Here is a 22,787-nt window from a genome sequence, read left to right as displayed (position 1 = left end):
GAGCTAATACCCAAGTCCAGCCCATGTTTTGAAAATCAGCTTAAAATTTTTGCGTAACTAATTAAACTTGGGGCCTAACTTTGAAATCCATGCAGTTAAATGTCACAACATAAGCTCGGTCAATTCTCTCCGGATGCTATTTACATCGTCTTTTTTATTCTTTGCACTGCTTGCCTATTTCTTTATGTATAAAAATACTCTTTTATAGAAACTAGTTTTCACAAGATCTGTGAAAAGCAAAAAAGAAACAAAAAAGTGGCTTGAGATAAGTTTGAGGAGAAGGAAAAAGAGAGGAAAGGGAAGGGTGAATGAGGGAAGTCGTGGGAGGAGGACAGGTGAAGGTGAGAGAAAGTAAGGGGAGGGCTCCTGGGTGAAGGTGGAGTAGTTTGGTTATTTTCAAAAAGTCCAAAAAATTGGATGTGAAGAGTAAAAGGAGGACTGTAATTAGAAATGTCTATATTGGGAATGGGAGAAAACCCAAATCTAAAATGGATGTTATTATTGGCACCTCCCATATTTCTCTACGGACACCCAACTTAACAAAAACAAAACCTAAAAATTAATAATCTACCCAAACCCCATCCCTCCACCCATCCTTCTAATTTTCAATTCCCCCCTTTTAACATACACAACCTTCACTAGAGATGCTAGACACCTGTCCACTCGACGTGTAACCGAAAGCAACCCCTTCAACACATTAGTTTTACATTATTATTTTTTTCTCATTTCTTATTTTGTGTTTCATACAAACATGAAAACACATTTCTGTTGTGATTGATGTATAACAAAAATACGTTTACATTGTTTTTAATTGTACATAAGATTTTGTATTGACAAGAGCATTAACCAACTCCAATGACCCGTCCACAACCTCCTTGCATCAACCAGTTCATGACAAGTTTATGTCAACCAAAGCCATCAACTAGTTTTAATGACTAGACCATCACCGGTTTGACTCAACCATGACAAAAATTATAAACAGGTGAGTCTGTGATTGTCATTAGTTTGTTTCACTCTATGTATTTTGTACTTAGATTCATTATGCCATTCATAAAAATGCATAATTGATTTTCAAAATTTATCACAGAAAACGTAAACTAATTTTCATGCTCTTTCTTGCTTTATTATTATTATTATTAATTTTATTTTTCATGCTTTCTCATATCTTTTTTAATTTTATTATGACATTGTTTTTCCAGACACAGAGGTTGAGGATGATGTTCCTGAGCAAACTCTTTTGTTGCTCTCTTTTGTAGTGCTGTTTTCAGACACCTTTTCGATATTGGCACGTATGGGTTTATGCTCTTGGGATTCCGAGGCCATCTCTCTACCGCTGCAACATGTTTTGACATTCATAGTGGTGATGGCCACTTCTAAAGTTTTCTTTTTTGTGATTAAGTACGTCAAAACAAAACTTGAATATTGTGTTTATAACATTCATACTGGTGATGAACACGGTAACAAAAGGTTTATAACACCCAGAAACTCTAAATCAACTGAACAAGAAGATTCTTTGGCAATAGATGTAGATAATGTAATTCAAAATATTTTTTGAACGGATAGTAAAAAAAGTTGCCCCTTTAATTTGGTGTATATTCTTTGGATCCATATACAGATAAAAGTGGCAGTTAATTGTGTTTATGATGTGATATGAATTATTTTACGATACATTAAAAACATAATATATAGTTGAAGAGAGCATAGAAGCAAGAATTAAAAGACACGAGCTGAAGGCAGAGGTAGGGCAAGACTCTAACATAAATTGGGCTCAAGTACGTCTGATTTGCATATATTATATTAATTCGTTCGTGGCACGAACCGGGCCAAGGAATTAGTTTTGTGCAACATATGTTTAGTCTAGAGAGGAAAGTGAGGAACAAGTGCTTTTGCAAATTGACCAGCCCCAGCAGAAAACTCCTACCACCAACATAAAGCATGCAGGGCAGCTGCTTTAATACAACATCCTTAACTTTTGCTGGTGTAGGGCTATCAGCTTCTGCTCCTCAAAGACACTATGAATTTAACAGGTAAAAAATTATGAATTCACCAGAAATGCTTTGGATGCATCCATATGATTTAGTCTACATGTTCCAAGGAGAACTTCTGGGAGCTCATCTGGTGTGCTACCCTGCACACACATTCCCACATTATGTCATTTTAGTAACACAAACCACAATTGTTAGCAATTTTGTGTCAATGACCTTGGTCTTGGTTTAGTAAGTTCAACACACATTTTATTTATACTCTTAGAAAATCATATTGATCATTTAATTTTACCTGTACCAAAAATGCCATTTCTACCACCAGATTGTTCAGGTATCCAAGAACTAGGCTAGCCACCCCTCTTGCCACGGTTGAAGATCCAACGTCGATATCAATCTAATAATGTAAACATAATTTAAGATAATAAGGAAAATTTTGTGTGAAAAGTCAACTATAAGTTTGTAAATTACACAAGCAAATATGATACAGCAAAATCACTAGTGCTTTTCAAGTATTACGAAATTAGGCCATGTTTGTTACCTCTAGATAGTTCTTCCCACGGATATAAAGCATTTCTAGCGCTTGTCCCACCAAACATGCTTTCTTTCCAACACTTTGCTTTACTATCCATGATCCCTGAGAGAAACAAGTCACGTGGGAACAAAAACCATTAGATACTCTTATTATCTTGATCCTGCATTTTTTTTTTGTTTGTGTTTAGTACATGTCACATTTTAGTAGAAATGAACCTTAGATATATATGGTATCAGCTTAAATCTTGAGTTCCTATAAGCATCATCTCCATCCACAAAGCTCTGCAACAAGGGATTGTCTTCCAAAGGAGTTTTCAACATGTAATAGAGTGCAAGGGAATACATAGGACTTCCGGGCATCTGATTCATGAACAATAGTATACGTTAACCAATCACATACTCTAAGGATGATGGATGCATGTAACAATGAATTGAGGTCATACTCACTTGCATGTTGATAACAAAAAAGAATTCTGGACCACCTTTTGCTGCATATTGCTGAATAAATCCAAAAGCATGAAATGTTAATAATTTGCTAACAGTAATCTTGTGACAATAATTAGGACCCTTTGTTCACAAATAGTAACTAAGGAAGAAGAAATAAAATATACCTGAACTATGGAACCAGGACGACTACTCAAGTTATCTTCTCTTGTGTCAGAACGAAGCCAATCTGCACCAACCATTTGCGTCAAGGTGCCATTTGCCTTCACCTGGAAAAGAGAAATTTATTTACCCTCTAAAATATATAAAAGAAAAAAGTACGAACAAATTTCTTTATTATAGTTTGAAACATTATTAGCATGCAGTTTCATTGAAGCTTTGCACAAAAAAAGTGTCATGTAAATGATTTTGTGAATAAAATGATGAAAACAGAATTTTGTAGTTTTTAACAGTTCCTCTTTCACATATTGACTATAAAAACAAAAGTGAATATATGGTAATGTATCAGTTTAAGATGAAAACATAAAACAAACCAAAAGGTTAAAATTTAGTAAAATACCTTCTGATGGTCTTGTAAATAATTTTCTCCTCGAACCAAAAACAAAGATGGATCAGAAGCAGCCCAGGTGCAGGGTGAAGCACAACTTGAATCCTTTTGGAGAGTGGCTCCATAAGAGCATGATGTACTTTCCTCCATTGCAGCTTCTTGCAAATCCATATACCCCTTTTTCTGAACTGCAACACATGTTTGAATTTTGGAAACATTTTTTAATAAAAAATATTAAAAACATATGTTCTTCACATTCAATTCAAAAATAATATTATTGAAAACTCAAATTATAAATATCAACTCTAACCTGCAAGGCCGTGCAATTTTTTAACGAAACCAGCAGCTGATGTCATTCTGGGGATGGACATACTCTGTAAATCCCATTAGTTTCAATCCCATCAACAATTGATATCATTAAGATATATCAATTATCATATAAAGATCATTTAGATAATAAACAACATTAACATAGGACACAATCACACAATGCGGGGAACATAACTTATATAGTTATATGTTAATATGTAGTTAGATTCCTGACATAAGAAAAACCATGATTGTAAACTTGTCTAAAGTGGGAGATATAAGGTTGGTCTAGTGATGAAGGGAGAAAGAAAGGGGGGAGAGGTTGCAGGTTCGAATCCTCCCGATGACAAAAAATTAACCATTAACATTATTATTTGCTGATCCAAAAAGAAAAAAAAAAGCTTGTCTAAAGTTATCAAAGCAGAAAATTACAGAAAACGAATAAAATAGAAGGAAATTCTGAATCATGGTGAAACCAGTTAGGAAGGATTGTGGTAAGCAAAAGTACCATCTGTTCTGAAGACAAGTCAGCATGCCACTCATTCTGAAAGTGATCATACTCCGTTGGTTCAGGAACATCAAAGAACTCATCAGAATCATTCAACCCCATTAAACTTCTACGGCCAGAAGGTTCTACTTCATCTTCCATGACAACAAGAGGTGGTTCCTCAAACTTGTTTTTCTCTTGTGAAACTTCAGTCTTAATATCCTCCTTTACACCAAGAGGCAACCCTATATCTTTTGTCATTGCAAGAGGTTCAGAGGAGTAGTTTCCTCCTTTTGTTCTAAACAACTCTCTTAGTGCTACAAAAAAGGGATATCATAGTAGAATCTTGTAAAATTTCATGTACAACAAATATGTGAAAAGACCACAATCTACATAAATGCTAGAACTTTAAAATCTGGCACGTAACCTCATCATTTAGTAAAAAACATACCTGCAATTCGTTCAAGCATACGAATGGTTATGGATCTTGCTGATGCGGGGCGCAAATACAATTTCCAAAACTTCCAATCTACAGCAAGCATGTGCCTCACAACGGACTGTGTTCCTTTGTTAACAGGAGTCACTACAAATCCTCCACCTGCCAAAGTGTTAAAACATAAATACAAAAATAGCTGAAACCTCCTTATTATTTATGTTGTTTTTGGGATTGTTGTGTTATTTTTGGTATTTCTCCCTTATTTTGGGAAACTAATAAATATTGGTTTGAGGAAACTAGAAAGGCATTTATTTCAGGGAGGTGTTGATTTTAGGGCGTTGTTGCATCTCCTATATCCTGCTGCTATAGGAATGACTAATGAGTTAGTATTTGGTAGCATTGAAGAGCTAAATAATAATCTCCAATTTTAAAGCATACATTACTTTTAACGCAAGCTCGGACATAGCCTTTCTTGGGTGGACACTTGGAATGGTACACAGAATGGAATAATAACACTGCCACAGAATCAAAGATAGAAAAAAAAAAGTTAACTGAGAGATTATAATGAACCATATCTACAAAACATAAATCTTTTGTTTAAAAGTACCATATGATCCATCATCCTCCCTCCTCCAGTATCTTCGTAACAACAAATCTCTTGGTTTCATTCCCCTGAACATGAAACATAATTTTATATTAAAAGCATGTTTGCTATCTGAATTCTCATTTACAAGGTTTTGCATATCTATCTTACCATGGTAACCAATCATTGTACAGCTGCAAATGAATAATATCTGTATGACCATCAATGTGATCAACCACATTGCCTCGGTAAATACAAAAGTCCCATCTGCAATAAACTTGGTGATTTAGTATCTGAGCTTTTTAGTGAGATTTTTCAAGTTAAGAAGGAAGACTTACTCTGATCTTGAGGGATCAAGAGTCATAAGAGTATGGAAGATGGCCTCTGAAGCTCCATCAACCACACCAACTGCCATTATTGCTGGGTTTTCACCCACCCAATGCTGAATAAGGAAAAACAACTTTTCACTTTTTCAGAAGAGATTTTACAAAAAATGAAAATGTTATATACCGAGTTAGGAGCAACTTACACTTCCACGGGAATCCCAATCTTTGGCTTCTTTGAACATTCTTAGCCCTGCATAAGCAATGAATTATATTAGATACTGATTACTTCACTAGCCATGTGCACTACTAGGAGCTAAAGGTTTTACCATTCTGACAACCAAAAATCTTCCATGGTGAAGGAGCAATAACATCAGCGGTCATTGCTTCAGTGTATATGCACGATTGAAAATTCAAGTTGGAGTATTTCCAATCTGTGCTTTTTGAGCCTCCGTTTCTGTTTTAACAACACTTTAGACATTAAAAAAGACATTTTATATAAATATAATTCACAGTGCAAGAAGTTAAAGATATTGTAATTTGTAGGTACGCATTCATCACTCCCTCATATTATGTTACAGCACAAAGGACTGATGGAGTGTGATTATCTTCAATTCAAATATTCAGAATTGGAAAAAAAAGGAGAAAGTTCTGGATTAAATATTCAAATGCAGTTAATTTACCTCAAACTTGAACGCCTTTTCTTGTGACAAGCCACTAAATTCTTTGCTGGACTTGGGCACCCCTGAAAAAGAAAAAAAAAATTAAGTTTCTTATAATGAGAGACATTCTACTCATTAAGGTGGAGAGTAGAACCTTCATTGCAGCATCCTGCAAGGTACGTATCCATCTTGCAGCTTCTTCTGAACTACTTGCTCCCAACTATAAAAAAATAAGGAATGTAAATCATGAATCCATCAAATGAAATTTTTTGCCATAAATTTTTTGCATTAATTTTTAATTTCAACACACCTTAAGCTTATCACTTTGATCTGTGGCATTATATACAGTGAAAATAAACAACACCTGAACAATGCAAACAAATTTGTAAATACAATTATTGTTCAAAGACACAATGCAGCTCTGTCAAATAAGTGAAAATTGATAGGGAAAAAATAAAATAAAAAAGTATCCAAATATTGTCCCATAGTTAGAGACTTAGAGTCCCAGGTTTCTTACGTTTTTGTTCATAGTCTCCCTTCCATTGTCATTAACCCGAATGCAGGAGTCTATTATTGCACTCCTAATTGGCTCCTGAAAATTAATAAAACTCCTTCATTCACCACAATTGACAATAATGGGAATTTGTAGAGTTTTTTTTTTGTTATTAAATTCTAAGAACAGCATATCAGTCACGTGAAATATTACGAAAGCAATTATAAAAACATAAATTAATCCAAAACCTCCTTAAAATGTTATCCACCATCAAACATGGTAAAACCAATAAATTATAGAAATTGAGGAAACATTCCTTACATTAATAAAAACAAAAAGCAAAATATGAAAAATAACATTTGTGACTATGTGACAAACAGTCATGAAAAATGACCCTTTTGAGATGCATTTAAGACGTTGATCTCTTCTAAAAAATATTATTTCATTCAGACTGTAGCCTGCAATCAAAATCCTCACCACATGCTTACGAGACGAGGTTATCTGTTAATCATGTTACACGTGCTGGTTGATAAATGAAAGATTTTATTATAGGATTATTTACCTCCATTTGAGAAGTGGGTTTGATCTTGAAGCTTCGGAGGGCATTGCCTTTGAGGATGAAGTACCTCTTACGTGAATAATGCTGACCAAACCGATTGGCGCGAATGAGATAGAGCCACCCTTCCATTTTCCTCTCCCTCTGCGGAATACCCATTTCCAGAAATCGTTAGAAACCACACACCGATTCCTCAAAATCACATTTTTCAAAAAAAGAAAAATAAAATTCGGAGGTTCTGCTGAATGCAAATGAAGAGAGTCCCGTGGAGCAGAGAAGGGAAGAGAACCTCTGAAAGGGTGAGAAAGAAAACGACAATGGTGACCCTCTGATCCCACAAAAGGGAATCAGAGAATCAAAATTTTGATGGCAGGGGCAATGGTCTTCGTTGTTGCTTTTCTTCTTTCTTTCTTCTATTTCCTAATCCTATGTTCCCGGTTCAACAATAACTACTTTCTGCGTGTTTCGTTGTACTTGACATGCGACAACGAGAACTTACCATGTTGCCCTTCACATTTTGCCTCCAAAACTAAATCTATGCCACTATTTTTTTTCGTTTGGGCAAAAATAGATTTCCTGTTTTTAAAATATTTTTATAATATCTTTTTCTTCATTTTTTGGATCAATTATTATTCCGTTATATATAAGCTATTTATGACTATAGAATTATAAGAGTCAGATTTTGTTAACTTGTGTTGTACATGCAAATTTTGTTATTTGAGGAGTCTAGTTTTTAATATGATATTATGAAAAAAATTTAAACGGCAATATTTTGACACAATTTCATTTAATTTTAATAAATGGGTTTGATAATTACATACCGATCATAATGCAAAATAGTTTTACATGTATTATCAATGTTAAATTGTTTAACTTAACTTATCTCTTTTAATATATCATTTTCAATATTTTTAATTCTAACTGGAATTTAATATTTTTTTCAAAATTATCAATAACAAAAAATAATAATATATCAAAATAAAATTATTTATCATAAATTTAGAATATAATTTATAAGTTAAAAAATATTTAATCATTACATATTTTAATTATATTATGAATTTAAGTCATATAAATAAATATTTATTTTGTGTAATACGCAGACTAAAATATTAGTATATATAAACTAAAATAGTTATTTTCTTAGATGTCATTCTTTGACGATATCTTATTAGGAGCTTTTCTATGATGAAAATATTTATAGAATTTATCCTTTTCTATTTATCATTTTCGAAATATTTAGTTCTAACTTAAATTTTCATATTTTTTTGAAAGAAGTTATCAATGATTAGAAATAATATTATATCATGATATAAATTATTAATTATAAAATTAAAATATAATTTATATGTTTAAATATATTATTTATTTCATATTTAAAATTATTTATTTATTTTAAATTTTAGTTATGTAATATAAGAATTATCGTAGAACTCTAATTTTGATTAAAAAGTAATATTAATTAAAACTTCTTATAAAATTATATCTAAGTTTTTTTTTCATAATTTTTATAATTTAAAAATAGTAGTAATATATGGGTTAGAGTTAGGCAGATGTACATAAAAAAAATTATGACTATTACAAGAGAATATTTGTCAACGTTTACTAGTGAAGCTAACTTTAGATGTATTGTGCTTGGAACAACAGAAATTGAGTTTACTTGAAAAGATTAGTCTTTTATGATAAAATGAATCAAGATTTAAATTTTTATTAAAAGATGTAAGTAGTATGATATATTATGTCTTATTATTTCTCGAACATATTAGAATATTTTTATTGAAAAAATTTATTGAGTTTTTTTTTTATCATTTTTTTGGATCTTATAATGTTACATATAAGGTTTAATAATTTTTTTCATTTTTTATTTTAGTAGTAAAACCCAAGTTGGGTTCTTAGATTTTAATGTTAGAGAGATATTCAAAAATATTATTTTTTGAAAAAAAAGATAAATTGTTGAGAGTTTTTTTCTTAGAATTCAACCTCCAACAAAACTCTTGAATGGAAATAGTGATAAATTTGTTGGATAAAAATTCTTGAGCTAAAAACTGCTTATTAAAGATATTCTTACCAACCTTTAAAAGAAAGATTTTTGTGGCAAAAAAAAAATGCTGTGTTGTGCTTGATTAATATTAAATTAAATTTTCTCTAAACTGAATTAGAAATATAATGTTTCTTAATGCATTCAACTGTTTTGTTGTTTTTAAGAATTTAAAACATTTAACATAGTTACTATAATGTGACGATAATTTTATCCCTTAACTATATGATCATAAATTTAATGTCTTACTTAGTATGAAAAAATATTTATTAAAAAATATTAATTCCTTAATTGAATCATAATATCTTGAATGACTAATCATTTATTTTCGTCCAAAAGATATCTTGATTCAACCAAAACATCAAAACTTAGTTGGATAGAATAACAACATAATTGTTGCAAGATTATCCATGTTGATTTTTTCTGTAAAAATTCATTGTTTTGTTAATGCACTCTTATTGTAAATGGTTAAAAAATGTTTGGAAATTAGAAAAAAAGAAAAGATTATTTTGAGGGCAGGAAGGTAAATGAAATGTTAATGGTGATGATAGTTCGAATAAATGCTTAAATAAGAAGAAGATAACAGCTTCGTTGTCGAGCCAATGATTTGGTAGTTAGGATGAAATACACAATCAATAAACATGACTTGCGGGGAATGATTGTCTTGCATTAATCGTGAGACGAAAAAATAGGGTTTCTTCAAAGCCAGTTCGTCTCTAGGTTATGTATTAAGCAACATGTGTTTTTGCTTTTAAAATCGAACGTTTATAACATAGACATGAATTTAATAAATGAAAATCATGTTTTTTATTACCAAAAAATACACTTTTAATGCTTACTAAAAAATAGATCTTTAGTAATTTAGAATTAATCTTGTCTACAAGAAGAAAACACATAATCACGGAATAACATCAAGGCTTGAATTATTATAAATGTTGTCTAACATATTCAATTCTCACAAAAAAAAAAACACTTAATAACATCAGATAAAAAAGCATGTTTTTATCTCATGATAATTCTATATAAAGAAAATCATATTGTTTTTTTTTTAATCTTTAATTGGTGAATTATTGTCTTGTTCATTAAAAAGAATTAGAATCCAAAATGAACCGTGTATGACGTAAGATCAATATTTGCCCCCAACCCCTTTTAACTTTAAAAATATCATCGTTCGGCTGTAAAAAAAATATCATCGTTCATAATAGTTCATTTTAATTTACAACATAAATGTTATTTGATTGTTAATTTAATTTGTATTTTGAGTTCAAACACCTAAATAAAAAAATGACCTAATAAAGAATTAAAATTAATTTCATATAATTAAAATCTTAAGCCTTAAATAAGAACTAATCACAAGCTAGTAATTTTCAAACGCTTTTTTTTTTTTTTTTTGTTCAATGATAGTTTTCAAACGCTTTTGGGAAGCATGGATATTACTGGTTGACAAAGAATCATAACTGCCAGGAGAGGGGATACCCAAGGGACGAGGATGGTGTTCCTTTTGGGTGCTTAAAAAAAGGACTTTTGGATGCTACCCAAAGTGTTGACTCTTAAGCCGTTTCCAAACACTGAAATATTTTTATTCATAAGCTTTTGTTGCTTGTTTCTACTTTCTATACTTCCATTCAATGCCTCAATCTTCTTCCTATCTGGTCAAAACAAAATCCTCTTTTTTTTTTTTTTTTCCTTTATAAATACAAAATCTTTGTACATCAGAGAAGAGAAACAAAACAAATTTACAAAAGAAGTCCTCCCCCTCCCTATAGGCTCCATCTCATTCTCTCTCATAAATGGGGAAATCTTTGTTTGTTAATAATGATTTATCTTCTTTGCATGTCTGTGACAGTTGTTGGTATTTTAATCAGTACGTAAATGTTTTTTACTAAAAGAAAAAGAAGAGTAAAGTTATCGAACTAAAACAAAAAAGTGAAATTTTAGACAAAAGATGATTATGATTGTTGGAAAAAAATGATTATTATTTTTCTATAACTTGTGAATTTGGTTACAGTGGAACTAATAACTTGGAAACATACTTTGGGCTGTTGAACATAAGGTGTGCTCTAAAAATTTATGTAAATCATGGTTCAATTTCAGCAAGTACATAGGTCGACCAACTCAATCAAGATGCTACAACAAAAACAGCGCATATATCATGTTTGTCACAAACATAGTTAAAAGTTACATCTAAATTATGCTTGTCATATTTTTAGAATTTGTTGGTAACAAAGATGGTAAGAGTGGTTAGGAATCCAAATTCCCTTTCTCCTCATGCAATTTCACCAAGAATTCAATACAAGTACAGCCACAATTTTGAAGTTGTTTCTATAACAGTAATTTGTGCTTTGCACTGAAAAAAAAAACAAGTTAAAAAGCCATTCAAATGAAATGTAGAAAAACACAAAATCATCATTGGACTGGGAAAAAAATCATGACAGCTTGACATGTGCTAGTATTCTGGACAATTTGATTATATCTTTATTGTATTTATTTATCTATAGAATACTCATTTTCATTATTACTATTAAAACAAGACGCTAGAATTTGTCTCCACATATAACGACAAAGTGATAGCCTCTCTGGGATAACACAATTGGTAGTTAGTAGAATACGTATATACGACCCGAATACACGAGTTTGAATCCACATTAATAATAATTCAAGAGTGAGTGTTATTGCTTTGAACACTTCCTGCTCTCAATAGTCGATTGTTTAGCATCTAGAACTAGAAGTTTAACATACTAATCATTTTTTTGTAATATTGAAAGACGGAATAAAAATATGGTCATCATGGTCCTTTATGGGGCTACTTTAATTTCATTTTTTGCACTCTTCAGGGGCTACTTGAATTTGAACAAGTTTGTGGATAGGTAGAGACGTAGAGTGAGCTATATTATACGAATGAATTGACTCTTGAGTAATAAAAAAGTTTGAATTTAACGATTTACAGACTTAATGCTATATTCAAAGCTTGCGAAAAAATAAATTGGTTATTTGGGACTTCTAGACCTGAACCTGACAATCAATTTACATCAAGTAAATATCATAACGTCTAGGATTTAAATTTCCTATTTCCTTTGTGTCTCTAATTTCCTGTGCTAACTAATAAAAAAAATTCCTTGACAAAAGATAGCAAATGAGAGATAAAATATTTTTTTTTACCTACATGTTATAAACAAAAGTAGAGACAAATAGTTTCTATTCTATAAAAAACGTTTGTTGTGTATGGAAACAATGTCTCACTTTCTCAAGACAAAAAATGTCTCACTAGGGACCTCTTTAACTATAAGAAATCTTTACTTGTAATTGTTCGATTCCTACTTATATAAAAAAAAAGTTCCTTGGAGGGGGACTTGCAAGGGAAATGAAAACAAATCTGAAGATTATTTCTTAGGATTTTAAGGAAACTATAGATCAAATTGAGATAATATATTCATTAGGAAATTTATTCAAAACAAAATCTAACTGAAACCTTGATGGCTCGTATTATATAAATAAGTGTTAGACTTAAATTTAAAAAACATGCTATCTGGCCTACTTTCGCTCTTGCTTGTTAATTGTTAATTTAGAAGATTAAACTTATTATCTAAGTTTTGGACTCGTTAACTTGTTTAGTATTATCTTGCTTTAGGTATTTAAAATGTAACTTTTGTATTTAAAACGTCTTGGTAGAAAGCCAAGCCAAGCCTTAAAAAAAACAGCACATATGCATAGGTCATATTGAAATACAAAATTTGATTAGTATTTGTAAAAACTTAACACATTTTAACTAAGCCATTTCCTGCACTACTAGCACATGGTGCATAAGATATGAAATAGTTCGGGCAAAATTCCAGGCTAAGTGGTGTTTCTCACTTTAATTTCACATTCAACAACGACACTATTACTTATTTGTAAGAATATTTTACTAACTATATCATAAATTTACAAATTACAATAATCTAGCCATACAATTCAACGTATAGGTTCCTCTCACCAAAACGCCATTCATTTACGTGCGGATTACGTTTTAAACGAAATGGAATACGCGCATTTTTTTTAATTTCATTTAAAGTTTGTATATTGATTGCTAAGTATCACATAAATATTTCTAATACCTAGTAAGCAAGATCTTACAAGTTTCTTCCCATTACGTGCCTTTAGGATGGCCTTTAACGAACATATCCTATGTTTTCTTAAATGGAAGAAATGGTTTTAAGCTAGTTGGATGAATGGCACAAGATCAAATTGCCTGGGAAAAAATGTACAAACAAGTATATCTATAACTGCAATTAATCCTCTTAACTCCATACAAAATTGCCAAAATGCAATATGACCTTCAAAAATAAGGAACCTTGGATCTGCTCAGTCACTGCCTGTTAAACAAGCCAAAACACTTTAATTAGAAGAGAATGTTTTAATCATAAAAAATAGTTGAAAGAGGGGATTTAACACATACCTTTCAAGAAACTAGCTAGGTGTTCATCACTTGCGTATGGAAAGATCAATGTGAAGATATGCCACAGAAGCCACAAAAAACAAGAAAAATGCAGATACCAGCATCAATGGCTCAGCAAGCATGAATATGGGGTTAAAACTGTAGTACACCTATAAAAAATTAAAACACATGGTAAGACCATAGTGAGCAGAAGATTATTTATAGAATGAAAACAAAAGAAAATCATAGACCTAGATCACACATGAAGTCATGAAACTTCAAGTAATTTTAGGTGTAGTCTCCTCTCCATGAAGATTTGACAAGTTATGCAGAAATTTATTTGGAAAATAAGTCCATGATTTCATAACATATTATAAAATATGTTGTGAATTCCATTATTATAGTTGCAGTTGCAGATAGCTTCTATGAAGGTTGAGAGAGAGAGAGAGAGAGAGAGAGAGTTCTATCCAAACCTTGTTCCAGATGCAAGAACTAAAAATACATTGTTCAAACTTCATCCAACATGTATCATTTAAATATCAGACATGAGACAATTGGAATTGCTTTAGGTTTAAAGACATGCAGAAAGGGGCATGAGACAAGCAAAAAGGGGCATGAGACAGGAGGGCTGGGAAGTACAAGAGTATATGAAGTAGTGATTGAGAGCATGAAAAATCGTTACTTGTTGTTCTGTTGTCTGAGAAAAGACGGCAGAAAAACTGTTTAAAATTATTTGAGAAATCCATGAAAATAATTTTTTCTTGGTTTTTACAACCAAGAAAAAATCATGAGCAGAGAAAAGAGCACCTAAGAAGAATTTTACTAGACATCATTTGTAAGCTTTAAGCCCAAAATCATGAGCAACCAAAGGCATAACATTGCCAAAAAGGATAAATAAACAGATTCATGTCAAACACAACATTCATCTGCAATTAGTCCTCCATTCATTAGCATACACCTGACGTTTAAAAATCTCATTCATAGGACTGTCATTGCTATGAAATAATTCTCCTAAATATAAGATAAATGATATTCTAAATGCCCCTAGTATAATTTCTTTGGTCATTAACATGGTGCTGATCATTTTTGTTGCATCATAACATTAAATGAAATGTAGCATTAGTCCTTGATTAAGGGGTTGCAACAAACAAATTTCTTGCTCTTGGAAGTTAGAACCTGTGAAATGGCCACATTCCAAATCAATTTTAAATTTATTTATTTATTTTTTCACATTGGGCTTGGTAAATACCTGAAAAGGAGCATTATGCTCAGGAACTGCATTTCTTTTTTCTAGAACCACCACAGTTCTGCCGACAACATCAAGATATGAATACTTGATCTGCAAAGTTCAAAATTTAAAACCATTTTAGCTGCAGGGAATCAAATGCTTTATGCTACAAGTACAACAAGTGAAATTCTTCAAGAGCAGAATCAAACTCTACTTAGAGAAGAAAAATGAAACATCTTGGAGAAATTGAAGTTAAATTGTATATAATTAGAGAATAATTTCTTTTCAATCAAAGATTACAAATTGAACTATTTCTTTAACATATTAATACCCCCTCCCCCTTTTTTCTTTTCTCAATAAGTTATAGGTAATGTTTCTCGGTTATTCTAATATTTTAAGAAATTTTCTATTGAACTTATAGGATTGGGTGGAAAAGGAAAGAAGTGTGAAAACAATGTCTTCCAAGATTATTTTGATGATGCCAAAGAATCAAGAGTGAAGCAAAATCCAAAGATTCAAGAATCAAGTTTCAAGAATCAAGATTCAAGAATAATCAAGATCAAGATTCAAGACTCAAGATTCAAGAGAAGACTCAATCAAAATAAGTACTAAAAAAGTTTTTCAAAATATTGAGTAGCACAAGAAGTTTTCACAAAATCATTACCAAAGAGTTTTACTCTCTGGTAATCAATTACCAGAAGGTAGTAATCGATTACCAGTGTTTCAAAACGTTAAGATTTCAAATTTCAAGAGTTATAACCTATGTTTAAACAGTTTTAAAGTATTTTAAACTTGTGTAATCAATTACACAATACTTGTAATCGATTACCAGAGCTTCTAAACGTTTTAATTTTCAAAATTCAAAATGAAGAGTCACATCTGTTGATGTGTAATCGATTACACCTTAATGGTAATCAATTATCAGTGACTGATTTCGAAAAATACATTTCCAAAAGTCACAATTCTTCAAGTGACTTGTTTCTGAAGATTTTTTCAAAAGTCACAACTTTTTAAATGACTAGTTTTAAAGAAATTGCCAAGAGTCACAAGTTTTGACTTGAGTCATCAAGAGATTATAAATATGTGACCATGGCATGAGTTTCAATAATTATCATCATAATTATCATCATCAATCATCTTTGAATCATCTATCTTTCAATCTTTTTCAACATCATCTCTCAAACATCTTTCAATCAATCTTTCAATATCTTTCTACAAAATTTTCTGATTCATTTCTCTTCATCTTTCTAAAAGTTTTTTATCAACACTTTCTCTTCCAAAAAAAGTTCTTTTCATTTTTTTCATTCTCTTCTCCCTTTGCCAAAAGAACGAAGGACTAACCGCCTGAATTCTTTTGTGTCTCTTTTCTCCCTTACAAAAGATTCAAAGGACTAACCGCCTGAAAATTCTTTTGATTCTTCCCTTCCCCTTAAGCAAAAGATTTCAAAGGACTAACCGCCTGAGATATCTTTTGTTTCCCCTTACAAAGATTCAAAAGACTAATCGCCTAAGAATTCTTTGTCCCAACAAATTGGAGGGTACATCCTTTGTGGTACAAGTAGAGGGTACAAGTAGAGGGTACATCTACTTGGAGATTGTTATACTGAGAACAAGAGAGGAGGATACATCTCTTGTGGATAAGTTCAAGTGGAGGATACATCCACTTGGTTTTTCAAAGAGAACAAGGGAGGATACATCCCTTATGGATCTTTGGCTTGTAAAGGATTTTACAAGGTTGAAAGAAATCTCAAGAACCGCAGGTTGCTTGGGGACTGGATATAGGCATGGTTTGTGGCCGAACCAGTATAAATCTTGTGTTTGTCTTCTTCTTCCCTACACTCTTTAATTTCCGTCATGTACTTTTAATTATCACTTTTACTTTTGGTTAAGTTTCTATTTCTGTTCTTTACTTTCTTAACTTAGTAGTAAAAGCCTATTTGAATCAGGTAACATTAAGAAGGATGAATTTTTAATTAGTCAAGACACGTTCAAAATTAATTCAACCCCCCCTTCTTAATTATTCCGAGGCCACTTGATCCAACAAGGAGAGTTTGAATGATTTATATTATACAAGATGCATGTTATAATACAAATCACTGTACTACTAAAGTTGAGTACTAAAGTAGTACAATGAGTACAAGCTCCACTTAATAAGACTTCAAAATTAATAGGAGTCCAAAGTCCTAAAATCTTAATCCTTCCCCTCAAGCTTAAAGCTTGCTACAAATAAACACATTTATAGATTACCAGATAAGATTGCATTACTATAGAGAATGCTCAAAGCCAGGTCCCACTTTGGCATGTAGTGAGAGATTTTCACAATATATACAAATACAATACATAGGTCCAAGAAAGGCCAAATCACCATGTAATTCTTTAAGACCAGACAGTAAAGCAACATATATATAATATAAAGCAGAGGCCAATATCCATATATTCATACATTATATCCTCAAATCATCATGGTAGTGATTGAAATGACCTATTTGGAAGAGGGTTTCTTTTTTCCGTCTGTCTTCCAATTCTGAGAGTTAAACTTATCACTTTGCAAATGTTTTAGTATACATACATGGAGAATTTGAGCATATTATAAGCAGTGATCCCTTGTAATAAGATAGAGAAATGCAGCTGATGAGTTACAAAATTTTAATGCAGATGAAGCTTTGACTGCAGTTGAAACTAAACCAGTGTTGCACAAACGGCATTATCTTTAAGAGAACATTACCTCTAGATGTTGCTTCACTTCAAAAGGAATCTCAACTGTGGGATCTTTGGATCCCTCTGGCAGCACAACCTGAAATTTAATGGTTCAACAAGAAGGGTAAATTAAACCTCCACTATTGCATACAGAAGCAGTTGATGCACAATTTTCAGTTAATAATAACAAACCCACTTTTACAATCAACTTGTCAACCACTGTCTCGACAAGAGGGCAACCAAAAGTAAAATTGAGGTATCTTCTGCCATCCGGAGACTCAAAAAGGAAGTCTTGCAATGGTAGCCCATAACCAATGACAAAGGTTGATTTCCAGCCTCCAAATAGAGGATACCGAGGTTCAATTTCAAGTTCTGACTGCAATCAATAAACATGTAAATAAGTATGAATCAGAAAATATGACATTTTAAAACAAAAACTATCCTTTTGTCATTCAAGACTGAACTCCTTTGTGATCTACACATCCAAAATAACTGGTATAACTTTTGTTCTTCATTAACATAGAAGCAAACCATGTAAAAACTATAATAAATCATCACTTCCATTCCTAGTTTCATACTTTTGTTTCTATCAACTCATTATGATGTCAATGCTACCAAGTACTTCTCAAGACTTGAGCACAAGAGGAGAGTCCAACCCAAAAGGCTGGTCCATTAGGTGGGAGAGTCTCATGGCTTAATTACCACATTGAGCTTCGTATTCTACTCAATGTGGGAATCCTAACAGTACTCCAGTAAAACATAATCATAGGCCAAATAATGAAGACAATAATGCTCTTTATGTTGACAAGAATAACATTACTTTAAAGCATGAAAAGCACCATGCCTCACTTATGATGAACACAACCATGTGGTCACCTATTGAAAGAGCTGTAGACTTGCTTTCTAGTTCTTCCTTCAACCCAAGTGTTAAGTCTCCCAAAAGAAAGAGGGAGAAAAAGAAAAGAACTGGTGCATATGATATTAAAGAAAGAAAAATATAAAAGTGAGCAATGACAATGTCAAGTGGGAGGTTGGAGAAAAGGAATGTGTTTATTAAGACCCAATAACATATATTACCTTCCAAGAATCTGTACGTAGATGTGAAGAGGAAATATTTCCTATTCCATCCCTGTAGTATACTGAGTGAACCCTAGGGGGTAGTTTCGCTAAAAGATGTTTAAATGAAGAAACACCAGTACCACCTGGTTTAGTTTGATATTCAACCCTGCCAACAGAAAACTCCAGTTATACATACAAAATAAAAATTATATATGAAGGGGGAAATGTCAAAATAAATTCAGAAGAATTTATATATTACACATAAACCAAAAGATACTATTAGTTAATGTTCCATCAACTAAATCCAGCAGATCAATTGGTAAAGTATAAGTTAAAAATGATGCCATTTCCGTCTCTTGGAAGTCCTAAACTCCTAATACAGGAGTAATAACTACAGTATGAGTCTGTGCAATCCACAGAAACATAAAATAAGTAACATAGGGTGCCTATGAAGCAAGTGTCAATCTATCTGCTTTTGCCTGGGTGTGGTAAAAATCTTAAAACAATCATTTCTCTGCAGTTAACTACTTTAATAAAAATGATTCATTGATGCTGTCATCAAATGTTACAATTAAAACATGAAGGAAAAAGACAGTTTTAAGTTACTACCAAATTATCAAACCAGGAAGAATTGTGAAAAACTAGATAGTTTTCCAAGAGATGGGAGCACTTTGGCGAATTACAATACACATAAGAATAATACGCATACAATAAATAAATAAAAATATTAGAAAAAAGATCATGCCAAACTTCTAAAATAATAACTATTTCAACATGTTGGAGCATTCTGACATGTAGGTAATTTTTCTTTTTTTTTAGAAGACCTGTATGTAATTTTTCTATTGCTTTTAAATTGTAATTTTAATAGTTACACATGTTATTTCCCAAAGAACTAAATGAGGATCTGAAGCATCAAGTTAAATAAAAAGGAGATAACAAATATACCTTGAAAAAACACCTTTATGTCGAGCACCAGCATGGACCAAGCTATATTGCTCAGTGACTTGAATGCTTCCCCAGTGAGATATTTCAATTTCACGTTCTAGCTCCTCAACAACAGCAAATGCATTGTTATTTTCAAAATGAATAAGTACAGGAGAATATGAATACGGGGGATGATTTTCATATGGCCCGTATTTCAACTCTGTACCAGCACGTTTAGTGGGGTCCACCACTGTGAATGATTCTACCCGGGTGCTTGGAGTCTTAATAAAAGTTGTCTGTTGCTTGACATGATAGGGAGACAATAATATTGCACTATCACGGAAATAAACCAACTGTGACTCTGATTGACTTATTTCTACTGGGAAAGGTTCCAGAGAATGTGTCAATATGTAAAGCACCTCTAGTGTTGTGGTTTCACCTTTACTTAGTGGAGTTAACAAAGTTATAGAGAAAAACTTAGTTCCATTTGGTCCATCAGGTAGCTCAGCAGATTTGACATCTAGAGGAACATAAGTTTTCTTCTTCCTCTTCCCAGAAGTTGCAGCAGCTTTGACTATTGCTAGATGTTCTACTTCAGTGGGCGAAAAGGCAATATGTACTTCTGAAGCAGGAGATGTCCCCAAATTTTCAACCTGAAAGGACAGCTCTTTGAAATATAAGATTTGCAAATTCCGTAAATGATGCTTTAATAGCACAATCCATTGGAAAGAAATAAAAACAAATGATTTCAAGAGAAATTTGGCCCTAACAATTTCTGATTCACATTATCTAAGAATCCAAAACAAGTTAAAAACTTCAAATAGACTCAAGTGTACATGTAAATCGTGATCTTCAAACCAATTTCACAGAAATTGGACTAAATTTAATGCATCTGGAGTCAAGACAACAATGAAACATGATTTTTATATGCCAGTAACTAAATCAAATACTACTGAGCATACCCACTCCATCTAGACATATACTGCACTTAAGTCAAATCCTTACTCACAGCTGAATATAGAACACAATTTACAGATATGCAAAGCAACAACCATGACAAACACAAGATAGACCAAAAAGTGTAATACTATGGAGAGGTTACCTTCAATGTCAAGTACACCTTAATAATGTGAGAAGTCAAATCAATCTGCAAGGATCGTTGGCATATTAGTCATTCAAGAGCATTTGGAAGATGCCAAAATATAGTGGAACATATACAATATATTTCCTCAACAAACAAAAAACCACATACAAATATCAACAATTGTAATGAAAAAAAAAAAAGTCATCTCAACTTAATTTACCAAAATTCGTACTCCAGAAAGAGCACAAACTAGTCCACTTGTAGCCTCCCCAAATAATAAAACTTTTTTTAACAAACAAACTAGAATAATAGTGTTCAATTTCCCAAAACTCTAAAAAACACAAGAGTGGCACCAAAAGAGAAAGGGGAGGACAAAGAACACAGTTGACACAAGAATGAACCATTTACACGAATCTGAGATATACCCATGTGGCATGTTCAAATTTTGTAGGCAGTGATCAGCACCCCCAAAACAATTGCTTCCATTTAGTGACAGATCTTGAGCGAAAGCAGATGGGAAAGAGAAAACTTACCCTGCGTTCGGCATTGGCGATCTGAAGGTGTTGGGAAGGAGAAGAGTTGGCAATTGAGAGAAGGGAGAAAAAGAGGAAAAGGGTCAGCAGAGGTTGAGGAACCATTGCAATTGCCATTGCCATTGCAGTTGACGGAAGCAGGGAAGACTAAGACACTTTCGGTTTATTAGATACTCTCTCTAGTAACTCTCGCTCGACTCTCATTTTGGGTCAACAAAACACAATTGGGTCTGGTTTGTTTTTTTTTTTTCCTTTAAGATTCAAGTCGATCCAGCCCAACCAGGCAAGTCAAACCGTTTCACTTGATCATTTCTAAATTATTTTTTTAATTCTCATATTTAAAAGAAATAGATTCTGATTAATTTAAAATTCAATAGAGAGGTAATTAAAACATGGTTAAGCAAGTTAAACCGTTTTAATTTATCATTTCTAAATTTAACTTGAAATGTTAGGAAGTGAGAGATTTAAAGTAATTTAAGGTAAAAAATTCTCTTTTTAAGCCTCGGTGAATGATTGATTTAAATTTTAACCCATCATAGAGAGAGTGTCAGAGATGATTCCTCTCTTTATAATATTTATGCATATAAAAATAGAAGGGATGATAGTTATGTAGTTTTAATTTTTTTTTTCAATCATTTTAAGCGCTAAAAATAAGACTTCAAAAAATCTTATGATATATTACAATTTAGTTTTAATATGTTGATGGTAAATATTTTTTCGTCACAGAATTAAAAAAAACACTTTAAATATAACGATTATTAAAAAAAAGTCAGCCAACAGAGATTAGGTTAATGGAAACAGCTAGTCTCCCACCACATATAATTATTTATGCAATCAAAACTAACCGAGTCGAGGGCTTAGCCTAAAAAAACACTAACTTTTTTTAATTTTAACTAGTTTTTGAACACAAGGTAAATATAAAGTTTGAGTATCTTTATTTAGATTTTATTCAGTAAAAATGGACATAAATATATCAAAGAATATGATAATTTTTCTTTATCTAACACAACATAAATATAATATATAATAGTTTAAAATATATACTTTTTATACTCTTAATTTTTTTTTTAAGAAAATGAATGACATTCTTATATAAAAATAAACTTATACCACGTATCATGAACCAATCCTTTTTGTGAGGATAGACAAGTGCAATTTATTATTAATATTCAATAATTTTGAGAATAAGCAGCACTATTTCCTTTTGCAACCAATTATCGTCACCCCTATAGTGATTTTGAGGTTGATGGCATGTTTGGAAGTGTTCTTATCATGAAGATGATGCTCGGAATTTCAATCCCTGAAGAGAAAATAGAGTGCTAAAACAAGTACTGTTGTTGACTACCTGACTCGTCACTCGAGTGCTTTAAATAGGAGACCTTTTTCTGTTTTGCATAACACTTCTCTTGTTTTAGATAACTTTTTTAAAAAAAAAAAATGCTTAGATAACCCTT

General features: G+C 31.9%; 2 protein-coding genes across 2 annotated transcripts; both read right to left on the bottom strand.

The window, feature by feature from the left end:
* Positions 1–1,713: 1,713 nt before the first annotated feature.
* On the bottom strand, positions 1,714–7,786 carry LOC114370859 (protein ENHANCED DISEASE RESISTANCE 2-like). Its single transcript, XM_028328254.1, has 22 exons — positions 7,646–7,786; positions 7,363–7,500; positions 6,825–6,899; positions 6,618–6,671; positions 6,462–6,527; positions 6,329–6,390; positions 5,975–6,102; positions 5,852–5,898; positions 5,661–5,764; positions 5,494–5,589; positions 5,347–5,411; positions 5,183–5,254; positions 4,755–4,901; positions 4,325–4,620; positions 3,818–3,881; positions 3,520–3,695; positions 3,128–3,229; positions 2,964–3,014; positions 2,733–2,876; positions 2,524–2,619; positions 2,278–2,379; positions 1,714–2,128 (listed from the first exon to the last, which is right to left on the bottom strand). Exons 2-22 carry the CDS (start codon positions 7,486–7,488, stop codon positions 2,036–2,038), a joined length of 2,166 nt encoding a protein of 721 aa, XP_028184055.1. The 5' UTR covers positions 7,489–7,500; positions 7,646–7,786; the 3' UTR covers positions 1,714–2,035.
* A 5,637-nt stretch (positions 7,787–13,423) lies between these two features.
* Positions 13,424–21,521, bottom strand: LOC114372225 (dolichyl-diphosphooligosaccharide--protein glycosyltransferase subunit 1B-like). The gene is made up of 9 exons (XM_028329690.1): positions 21,334–21,521; positions 20,819–20,863; positions 19,738–20,369; positions 18,811–18,958; positions 17,930–18,109; positions 17,762–17,830; positions 15,058–15,147; positions 13,830–13,978; positions 13,424–13,746 (listed from the first exon to the last, which is right to left on the bottom strand). The coding sequence occupies exons 1-8, from the start codon at positions 21,454–21,456 to the stop codon at positions 13,856–13,858; spliced, it is 1,410 nt and encodes a 469-aa protein (XP_028185491.1). The 5' UTR covers positions 21,457–21,521; the 3' UTR covers positions 13,424–13,746; positions 13,830–13,855.
* Between the last annotated feature and the right edge of the window lie 1,266 nt (positions 21,522–22,787).

This window comes from Glycine soja, chromosome 10, assembly GCF_004193775.1.
Source record: "Glycine soja cultivar W05 chromosome 10, ASM419377v2, whole genome shotgun sequence".
NCBI lineage: Eukaryota > Viridiplantae > Streptophyta > Magnoliopsida > Fabales > Fabaceae > Glycine > Glycine soja.
This window is presented reverse-complemented; position numbering and strand designations above follow the sequence as displayed.